Here is an 11,533-nt window from a genome sequence, read left to right as displayed (position 1 = left end):
CAGTGAAGAAGTTCTTTCTAATGTCCAGCCTGAACCTCCCCTGGCGCAACTTGAGACCACATGACTCACCCATGCACCTAAGTGGCTCTGTCATTACCATGCCTGGGTGCTGTGCAATCACTGGGGTTTAGTACCACCGTCCCCTTATTACCCATAATGCCCCTCGTTGCACAAGATAAATAACCTGCCCACGGTCGCACTGGAAGTCCAAGGCTAAGTTGGTACTTGAACCAAGCACTCTTGTGGCTTTCATCCTACACCTACAAAGCTTCAAGAGTTGCTAGCTGTAATGCCTTTGCTGAAATACTGACAATATTGGGAATTTCTCCTAAAAATCAGATTGTTGCATATATGCTGAAAACGTTCTTCTTATAGTATTTTATGGTTCATGAAATCTGGGTCCTGCCAGAGCCCTGGATCAAGCGACATGAGGGTTGCTTGGGTCTAGATCATAATGGTCAAAACTGTACTCTGTCTAGAACATATTAATGTATTAATATAATTGATTTCAACGAATTAAACTTTTTTCTCCCCCCTCCCCCCTGGCAGCAAGGCATCTTGATTCAATACATGGACCACGACCTGGAAAGACCTAGGTGCTCTTCCCATTTGTCCCCAGCCATACCCCTTGAGTAAGTTGCTGCTTCTTTCGGTGTCTCTATTTCCCAGTGTAATCTATTTAGATGAGCTCCTTCAGATAGGGTTTGTGTTTTATTCTGTATGTATTGCACCAAGTGCGATGGGGCTCCATCTCAGCTGAGTTGTCAGTGTTTCTGTCCTACAAATAATACGCGTCTGTCCAGATACAGATATTGTTTTCTGCATTTGCATTCCCACAGTCTCCTCCTTCTCTAACAGAAGGAAGCAGGTCAGATTTGACAGTCATATTTATCTCTGTTACTCCCACACCTCAAGGGAGATCTGTTTATTAATGTGCCACTTCCCTTGATAAATTACTAAATAGAAAGAAAAGCCTTGTACTCATTTCTCGCTGTTCCTTCCCATGATTTATATCCACAGTGCTGGTTCAGCCATTGGTCACCATTAATTTGCAGAGGGAAGAAGTCCTGATGTCCAACAGAAACCTGGGTTTTAGCAGTGCAAACAATGTGGGCACCTCTCCCTGCTGCATACAGGTATGTCATTTTTTGCCCATGTAAAACTCTGCTGGAAGCTGTCAGATTTGCAAGCTGGCCTGGGAATTCTCCAGCCCAAAACCAGTAATGTGCATTTTGTTAGCGTCCGCTCTAATTTAGATCTTGCGAGTACCGTGGGCTATCTGAAATGTTTGATAGCAGATCCAATAGGTTGAGTTCATGCTTTACACAAAAGCCTCCTAGGTCTTGCGGGCTTTCAGGGAAAGCTGTGACCTAAAATCGTGCTATGGATGAACAATTCCTCTCTTCTCATTGACAGCCTGCCCAAGGTGCCTGGGAAGGGAAGCATCTGGGAAATGGAAAAGGAGTTTAACCACATGAAGAAGCGCTCACTAGTACATTTAGGAAGAGCAAATATTTTCAAAATTATTATTCAAAAGCAGATTAGCAGCACTGGGATCATTCTTAATAATAAAATTGGCCTGACCTAATCCCCTGATATGAGGACACTGAGCATGAACACTAAATGATATCAAGCAGCAGAAAAGATAAGAATTGGAGTAGCTGTACACATAGGCAAGGTGTTCAATACGGGCTGACTGACAGCCATTTGAATACGTAAGCAAAATCCTCTGTTGCCTGAGGTCCAGTGACGTTTCAAAGGAAAAAACACATACGACTTCTTCACCAGTGACTGTGCCCAGAGAAGCAAATGAAGGTGGGATCTACTTTTCAGACACAGAGATGGAGAGCCTCAGGAGGATTTATCACTAGCACCCCCTCTTTCATCTCCCCTTCAAAAATGTTAACTTATCAAAATGAGCAGGGTTACTTTAAAGACTTTTTTGATGTTTGGAAAATATTTTGAGGGAAGTTTCCAAACTGTCAGAGTACCCCCTTCAACTCTCTCAAAAGAAAAAAAATCTGGCATTTTTGTGTTTTTGTTTTAAAAGATGTTTTGTTTGGAAATCTAAATCATCATAGGTTAAAATGAATTTTAAAGTCACACATTGAAATAAAAGTAGGAAATTATTTAAAAATTAATTCCGTTCATCTACCAGCATTTCAGTTTTTAAAATTAATTGCTTTATGCCTCTCTACCTCAGATGGAGACCTTTTTTTACCTTCAGTTTCTTTCCTTGAATACTACTGAGAGATGGGAAAACTCTTTCTCACCAGGTCCAGAAAGAACTGATGGGCCAAAGCCCACACAGCAAAACAAGAAAACTCCATGAGATACTCCGTATTGTTGCCTCCTCTGGTGTTTGATAATATTTCCAGCGAAGTACATTTACAGCACGCCCAGGATGGGTGGTGTCTGGTCCTGTATCAATTTGCTCTGCTACTCCTACCTCTCACCTTGAATGACACCTACTAAAGTCAGCAGATGCTTTCTGTTGGCTTCCATGAACACGGAATAAATATGAATTGAAAAGTTGACCTAGAGACACCTCTGTTTGAGATATCTCAGCTTTACTTTCAAACTAATTCTTTCCCACTTGGAAAGCATGCTTTGTTTATGCACTCATTTTTTGAACATACTAACATCTTGGGTTTTATTTATTTGGTGTACATTAAACGAATTAACTCTGAACGGAAGGAACCTGATTTTCTTTTTGTTTTTGCAAAAGCTAAAGGTACCTTCTTAGAATTCAAAACTGTTTCACATTTCAAGCAACAACAAAAATATCCTTTGGCCTGAAGTAAGACACAGGAAATTTTAAGCCAAAAGACTGTCCCCTTCTCTCAGTTAGGAGGAGATTAAAACAGAGATGCGAACTGGTGAATTGAAGGTTGCAGGAAAGGTTGAGCCCAAAGCTCTGGGTATTGGTGACGGCATTGTGGATGGCAGCCCACAAAGGTCAATAAAAAATTTACCATAGGCCTTTGCCCCCTGCTGCCTATTACAACAAGTAAATTCTGGATACATTTTACAGTGTTTTAACTGGTGTGCACTGGCCTTTCCATACTGTTTCGTACATAGACCCAGTTACACTCACTGTCACAGGCTCAGCTCTACATGCTAGAGAATAAACATAACCCACATATTTTAAGAAACCTTTTAAAACTGCCTGGAATAACTTTTCAGTAGAAATAGCTTGACTTTACAGCAGCATTATCTTTCAAGGGTAAATGTCCCAGTCCAGTCCTCCAGCCAGCCTAGAGCTGGGTGCAAAGTCCAGATTTCTCGGTAAAAAGGCAAAAGTTTCTTTGGCAGTTTCCTACAGTGTCTACGAATTATCACATCCATGGGTTGCTCAGAAACTGAGATTTTCTTCCCAAACTTACATTTATCCACAACGTGCCAGCAATAAGCTAAATGGTCAGCTTTTACACACGTTACAGCTTCTGGTCTGACTCCCATGGCTGTTCCCAGCGCTGTCATGCCGAAGGGCAGGATCAGACCCTGGCTCACGAGGGAGGCAGGAGCAGACGTTCCTGCTCCAACCACTCGGCATGGCTGTGGGCCATCAGAGGGACATTACAAGAGGTGGTTTTCCTAGAGAGAGATTTCAGACCCTGTATCACACTAGAAATAGTGGTAGCAAAGCCCTCCTGAAAGAAAACACCAGGCACTCAGTGGGAGCTCCTTTGAGGTTCCTCCGGGGCAAGGAAATCTCAGACGTCTCTTTACAGATAAGCAATTTGTCGTGATCTCGACTGCAGAAGGACATTTGGGGGAATCTACTTCCAAATGACCGAGCCCGTAAGGCACGTGGACTGCAGATGGCTCATCCCCTCGCCTCACTGAAACATGGCCAGAGCCACCGCTTCCCCTGCATCCCCTGGCCAAGCCCCGGGATAAATACAGTGCCATCAAAATGGTCCCTCTTCCTGGCCACTCACCAAGAAAACTCCACCCAAAGTGTACAGAAATATCCCCCTCCTCCCATCATCACAAAACCACAGGATGATCCCTTAATCAATAAGCAACAGCAATAAACTACAAAAACTCTTCACATAACCAGTTCCTTATTCCCTTCTCCCCTTCTGCAGCAGCAACACACATCTTACTTAGAGTGCAGCAGATGCTGGACATTTGTTCTGGCACCAGACACTGTCCTGGGACCCTTCTTTCTTCCCTCCCTGGGCTGATCAACTTTGCAGTTCAAGGAATACTAATGCTTCCCTCAAATCCTCGCTGAAAGACAAGGCTGCATTCTTCTACTCCCAATCCACAAGGTAACTGTTTAGACGACCCAACTTGCATATGTAAATTGAATTCTTTAGAAACCAGAGTGCAGCAGGATTCCAGACAGAGCGCTTATGGGATGCTCTGGGACTTTTTCTCTCTTCTGCACATATTTTTCTGGGGAGGAAAACAGCATTGCTGGCTAGAAATGGGTGGGAAATCATTTCCCATTCTCTGAACTTTTTCTGAAATTTCAGCGTTTCCATTCTGTGCTGGGACAAAGAAAACAAAACAAAACAAAACAGATCTTTCAGAGGTTTTAAGGAAGCGACCACAGGGCATGCCGTCTGCCCAGAGTAGCCAACTGCTCGCTTGTTTGGGAAGTCATCTGCGACCCAGCATACCCAGCCTGCAAACCCCGAGCTGCTGGTCCCTCAAGCCCCAGGCGAGGCACTTCTTTCCTAGGTCGCCGTGAGGCTGGGCTCTCCCCGTCCAGCCTGATGGAGCAGTCACTTCACATAAACCTGCTGGAGGAGCGTCCAGAGCTCACCTCTCACGGACACATGCCTGCTGACTGCAGTAACCACTGGGCTGCACTGCCAGCCCCACTCCTTACCCCGATGGCTATTAAATCATTTACTTGAAGTAGGAAGGCTCCAGCAACACTGACTAAAAGAGGCCAGTGAAACTGAATCACTGTTTCATTTGGGGAAATAAAGTCCTGCTTGATGATTTGCCCACGTTCCAGGCAAGTTGCTGGCTTGTTGGCTATGCTGGGCTGAACAAAGCCTTTTCCCAGTTAAACTGCTGGTTGTGAATCAAGACATTCATGACTGCCATGCACCAGACAGCAAGAAACAGGGCAGGGATCCCCTCTCTAGCTCCAGAACTGGATGAAATGCCCCGACAGCACTGAAGGGTTACCCCACTGTTGGTAACTGTGAGGTTGCACAAACACATCTATGCAGCCTGACCTGAGCGACTACCTCTGTGTAGAGCCACTTGGACGTAAGTTGAACTCAAGATGTTTTTCCCCCATTCCTTGACTCATCATGGACAACCCAATCACACTTTCAACGCTGTGCAAACAGAAGTGACGGTTTTAAGGACGATCTCTGTTTCCCATCCTGGCCATGAGACTCTTATTCCAAAGATCTGGATCTTGTTCCTAGAGCTGCCACTGCTCTGCTCACTGACCATTTCTCTTTGGGGTCTTCAGTGACGAAGAAGCTTTGCTTTCTACAATACTTTCAGATCTTCTGAGGTACAGGGCTGTAACAGTTCAAGCATCAAGTCAGTCTGGATGTGCTCCTTTTGACAACAAATGGCACCTCCTGAAGGGCTGACGGTAATCACAGGAGCACTTGTGCTTAGGAAAAAAAAAAAAGTTGGATGAACTAAACATGCTTAGAAAGTTGCAGTCATCTCCAGGTTCATCTGTGTGCCCCAACAGTTTTTACTGCCCCAGGGATGCTCCTGTGCAATCACTCTGTCACCTGGAATAATCCACCATGTGCACCCACTTCTAGAATAGAAATGCAAAAGATTGTTGTGATCTGGTGAATAGATCCTGTAAATTAGCCTAAAAAGTGTCCCACCAGCAATGCTGTGACATTGGAAAGTAATTAACTTTTGATTTGAAAGCAAGGGCTTTCCAGAAAATGAATTTAAGCCTGGATTCAAACTCCACTCTTGGATTTAGAGTCCTTGTTTGGATGACAGAATGAAACAGGACAGCTAACTGAAGGGTGATCTAGTCTCCACTGGAACTGGTCCAAAGACCCCAACAGTCTCGTGCATAAAACTTAAATTTAGTCTACTTTGGTGATTTAACTACTTTCAGCTGCACAGTGAAAACCCTCCTAAAGAGATGCAGCTCTGGGACACCCTAGCTCAGTCACCATTTAAACACTCAGCAGACCTGACACATGGTCAGTACCAACAAGCTCCAGCTGACACTTATGTCCTATTACTTTTCCTGACCCTAGACACCTGATGGGATGACAAAGCAGTGACAAACATGGAGGCATTGAGAAGTTCACCAAGGAATGCAATTATAGCAACCAGAAGGGCCCAGAGATATGTCTGTGGAAGAACTACCATACCCAGTGTCTAGGGCTCCTGTGGACCTGCAGATGTTTGGAGGTGATGTGACACTGAATAGGTCAGTTTTAATATACGCTTATCTGCTGCTTTTTCTTTTGCAGGTGCCAGTGTTATCACAGATGTGTGATGGTGCTGCGTGTGGTTTAATGGGAGCTGCCTGCATTTTCAGCAAACTAACTCTTGTTAAGTTCTTACATTCTGTGGCTCTCTGGGAAGAAAAGGGCTCTCTGAATGACAGATGCTCTGAGGTAGTGACTCACTGGGGTTTTATGCATGCTACTGATATTCTTGTCTCAGAAAAGCACCATAAGAGGATGCTTTATTCAATTATCTGTTCAACTATTTACTTAGGCCCCGCTGATTTAAATTTTTGAAATAACTTTCTAAAAAGAGAGGGAGAGTCTGGTTCCTCAGCCAGCATTTCAGAGCCATCCATTTTAGTCTCCGCCTTGATAAAGCACAATTCTCTCTTCTCTCCAGCTGATGGATAAACCCAAACACTTAGACCAGAGACTGGCACTGAGCTGCTACTCCTTTTCACATTCTTAAAAAGTAGTCTTCTGGTGTCTCATGTCACATCCTCATGACGTTTGAAAGTTTTCATCTCACACAGAGCATGTGAAGGCCCAGAAAAGACTTTCCAGTTACTCATCAACAATGCTTTACCAAAAGATCAAAAGAAATGTTTGGCAAGCCTTGGCTTTACAGTGAATAATGGTTATGAGCTTGGCTGTGTGAAACCAGGACCTTTGATACGTGATTCACTCTAGAGCTGTTTTCAGGAGAGGGCAAGCAGTAAAAGAGTCTTCTGCCAAGGGGAGTATCTCAGACAACTTCAGATAAAGACTGACCTTCAGCAAACCAGAGGACAAGCATCTTGGTGTGCTGAGAGTCAGTCTGCGCTAGCATGAAAACAGTTGTGTTTGCTTCCCGTACTGGCTGTTTATCTGGCACTTCAGTGAGGCACTGCTGGTCAGAGATGGACTAATAAGGAGGCAAGGAGGAAAGAGTCTTGTTCATGAGCCCAAGGAGAACTTGGCAAGGCTGGTTTGCACCCATCTGCTATAACCACAGACATTAACCCTTTGGAGGGAAGACAGAGCAGTCTTACTGACCAGCTGCTTTGTAGCAGAGAAGCCCAGAATATATTTTGGGTGCTAGAGGCAGGATGGTACCAAGGAGCATGTGCTCTCCCTTTCAGACTGGGATGCAAGTTTCCGATTAATCTAGGAACTGGCAGCAGAAAATGACTATTCAGGTAAACTTCCACAGCAGCTGCAGATGAGAAATTGTTTTTTTGTTAGCAATATCTATAAGCCTCCATCAGTGAACAGCCAGAACAGCTTTTATCATTCTAAACCAGTCACTGTATGAAGCAGCAAGACCGCAAAGTCTTTCATCTTAAAAGCTCAACAACAGAAACTTTGAAGCGGTAATGAAATGATGCAGATCTCCACTCCAAAAATTATAATGGTCCACAAGCAAATCCAAAGGCAGTCCAGGAAACAGAAGCCGTGATCTGAAAGTTGAGCTGAGACTTCTCTTTCTTGCAGCAGAAATAATCCCCAAACTGCCCTCTGTAGTATCTGTGTAACCCCAGTTCTTACAAGACGTGGCATAAAGTGAAAGGAAAGAAATTCCTAACAGCTCTAAAAATCACTTGGACTTCAGATACGCTTCCGGATAGACTTCACCCATCTCACCAGGGCAGCGGTCAGGCTGCAGGGGTGACTCAGCACCACAGTGCCTAACACAATTTTATTTCTTCTTCATTTAGCCAGGAGAGAGAACTTTCTGGGTTTATAACACCCGATACTAGCATAAATACCACATTCCTGCAATTTTTTTCTCCCACAAAGTAACATACCCTCTCCACTGTGGCTCCCCGTTAACGTATTTTTTCTCCTTGGGGACCTGAGATGTCCCAACCAAGACAAGAGGTCCATCATGCTGAGCATGGCTATGCATGGAAATGGCCAGTCTATGCCCCAGACACCAACCAGGCTAAACACGGGGTGGGATGGGGTGCTGGACCTGGAGCTTGCCCCCAGGCATGCTGTGGTCACCCCTGGCCAAAGCAACGGGACAGCAGCAACGCCCTGCCCGCTGGACCAGCCTGTCTCCTACCGATGCAGCAGCCATGCCATCCTCCCAAAGAGGCTACAATGTATCTGTTTTAAATTATGTATATTTTATACATATATATGGAACAAGGCGACCTTTTTAGCCAAAAATTATAGTGCAGCGCTCGTGGGTTTTGGCAGGGTGGAGTGACCATATATAGCAACCTCTACCTGGAGGACAGTCCCATGCATCTGCCCCAAAATTTTGGCCATGCCGGGGAGGACCCAGCAAAGAGGCTACAATGTATCTGTTTTAAATTATGTATATTTTATACATATATATGGAACAAGGCGACCTTTTTAGCCAAAAATTATAGTGCAGCGCTCGTGGGTTTTGGCAGGGTGGAGTGACCATATATAGCAACCTCTACCTGGAGGACAGTCCCATGCATCTGCCCCAAAATTTTGGCCATGCCGGGGAGGACCCAGACCGTTACTCACCGTCGACGGGGCTGAGGTAATCGTGGAGATGGGCTGTGCTGGCTGCTCCCCCACTCTGCATCAGGAGGTCCCCATAGGGGTTTGAGTGGCCGGCCATCAGCGTCATTTGGTGGTAGTAGTCGGCGGGGTTGGCTCCTGGTGGCGGTGGGGGCAGCCCGAAGAGACCTCGCTCCTTCAGGTGCTCGTGAGCCACTGCTGGAGCCGCGGATAAGGAGAAAAACATGGGGAGAAGGTTCCCAACGCAACATTAGACCTCGGCGCTGACGTTGGCGGTCCCGTCTCCCCCCCGCGCCCCCCGCCAGCCCTGGCCGCACGGCTCTGCGTAGGGCTCTCGTGACGTGCGCTTGGGCGTGCTTCTGCGGACAAAAGAAACTAAGCTGGGGCCTCTGCATTCCTCCATTTCCGCAAATTTATAAACAATCTCTCGTTCCCCCTTCTAATAATCCTCCCGTTCAGACGCAGCCGGCACCCCAGGGAGGGGGGAGAGGGCCCAGCCCGCCAGCAGCAGTAACCCTGTCAGCATTAACATCCCTGCCTATTAGGAAGGAAAGACAAATGCAGCCCAGTTCCCGATAGCAGCGCTAGGAAATTAAAGCCAAGGTCTAATGCATAGAGCTAGGTTTAGTGTCTGGAAGCATAAAACCATTTTGGCTGCCAAAGCCAATTACGCTCACTTTCTCCCAGCTGTAATTTTTCAAACCTGCCTCCCCACCCGCTTGCCCCATTAACTTATATACCACCGCCTTAAAAGAAAAAAAAAATAAAAAGAATAAAAAGAAAAGCAAAGCAACCCAAAACACAATGTCTTTTTTTCCACAGTGAACAACAAAACTGGTTTTGGAAGGAGAGGACGGGGCAGAGCACACACATGCCAACCATCAGACCTCTTCATGGCGGGCAGCTGGGAGTTCGAATGACGTTTTGGGGGAGGGAAGAAGACACATGCATCTCCCCATCACCCTAGCGATGTTTTTTTTAGCCTTAGAAGATGTTTTTATGCTGCCAGACACTAAGCTGGGGGCCTTGTTTCTCTCTGGTACACTTTGCTTTGGGGCAGGGAAGGGCTGTTTGCCCCTGTGGCAGCTCAGGAGCCAAGAGATGCTGGGGTTTGCCGGGTGTGCAGAGATTGGGTCCCCAAACCCCGGCTGCTCCCTGGGCACTGAGCCAGCTGCCTGCAACTGTGTAATGAAGCACTTCTGATGAAGTAAGGCATGACTTGCACTTCCCTAAGTGAAAGCAGAGCCGTGCATTTTCCCCTTTCTCTGCTTAGCCGTTTTTGCCCCCAGCTCCCCGACACGGATTCTGCCAGGTCTCGGAGAGCATCACTACCTCTGCGTGCACGCAGCGCCAGCTCCTCACATGCCTTTGCCTTTCCCAAAAGCTGCTGCAGGGCAGCAGAGTAAGGAGGAGGAAAGTATGGCCCCTGTCCTTCACCCAGGAGCCATCCTGCCCCAAGACACAAAGACAACAGGGGGTAACCCAGCCAGCATTGCCTCATCTCTGCAACGTCAGTCCGAGCCCGGCCAGGCAGCTGGAGCGACTGTGACCCTCTTTGGGGGAAGCAGGGCTCCCACTAGAGACATAAGAGTAGGGAAACTCATAAGAGAGCCAAAAGCACTGCAAAAAGGAACGTACTTTAAGCAAAATATTTATAATATGATCCAGCGGTAATAGTTATTCTCACGCTCTGCTTTCTTAGTGCAATGATGCAAAACAAATGTGTAGTTAAAGGGTGGGGGGGAAACAAAAAGAGACAGCTCTCCCACTTCAGAGAGCAGCTGTGGAGCCTTTGTGGCTGAAAATCCCTGGGTTTTAGGGAATTTCAGTGCTGTCGAACTACAAAATTACTCCAGTACCAGTAGCATAGTGTCTTACCGTCAGCAGGGCTGAGGCCCCTGGCAGCAGAGATGACGGAGAGCGTGGGGCTGCCGTGGACGGAGCGGAGGTAGTGCTCCATGTGGGGTGCAACGTAGGGGTGCGGCGGGCTGAAGGGCGACTCGCCGGGCCCAGCGGGGTGTGGAGACAGGCGGATGAGGGAGATGTCAGAGATGACGGGGCTGCCGCTCAGAGGAGGAGGCCTGGGAAGGAAACAGAGACACGCTGTCACTCACAGCCACCCAGGACGGGCATGGCCGCCTGCCACCCTTCTCCCTCCCACCCCACCACCTTCTCCGGCGAGGGAGGAGTTCGAGCACATGGTGGGAAAAAACTCCTCTCTTGGCATATGCGGAGCCTGAAGTCAGTGCAAGGTCCCTGCAGACCCACACCCGCATTGAACTAAACGTATATTTGTGCAAGGTCGCTCACCCCAGCTGGGCTGCCGTGAAAAGGGGCATGAGCTGCTTCGAGCAGTGCCTGCACACGCAGGCGGTGTGGAGCACACGCTGTGCTAGAGATCTCACCCCATCTCCTCGTACAGAGGAGGCTATATCAAGACATTCGAGGCAAACCCAGAGTCTGCAAGCTCCTTGCTGCCCCTGGGTATCCACTTGTTTAGTGCTGCCACGTGCAGACAAAGCCCTGGACAGGGCTGCCTGTGAAAGGACATAAATGATACATGGAATACTTATATGATCTTGAGGTAAGCTGTGCTTCGCTCAGCCCAGCATGCATGGCTCAGCCACCGCCAGCAG

General features: G+C 47.1%; 1 protein-coding gene across 1 annotated transcript in view; it reads right to left on the bottom strand.

Moving 5' to 3' along the window:
• Positions 1-11,533, bottom strand: part of GLI2 (GLI family zinc finger 2) — a 66,806-nt gene that overhangs the window by 28,809 nt on the left and 26,464 nt on the right. Inside the window, 2 exon segments of the mRNA XM_009699528.1 lie at positions 8,901-9,092; positions 10,776-10,978. Of these exon segments, the coding sequence (XP_009697830.1) occupies positions 8,901-9,092; positions 10,776-10,978 (395 nt within the window).

Source organism: Cariama cristata, unplaced genomic scaffold, assembly GCF_000690535.1.
Source record: "Cariama cristata isolate BGI_N322 unplaced genomic scaffold, ASM69053v1 scaffold10624, whole genome shotgun sequence".
Taxonomy (NCBI): domain Eukaryota; kingdom Metazoa; phylum Chordata; class Aves; order Cariamiformes; family Cariamidae; genus Cariama; species Cariama cristata.
Note: the sequence above shows the minus strand (reverse complement) of the source record. Positions and strands in the feature narration are given on the sequence as shown.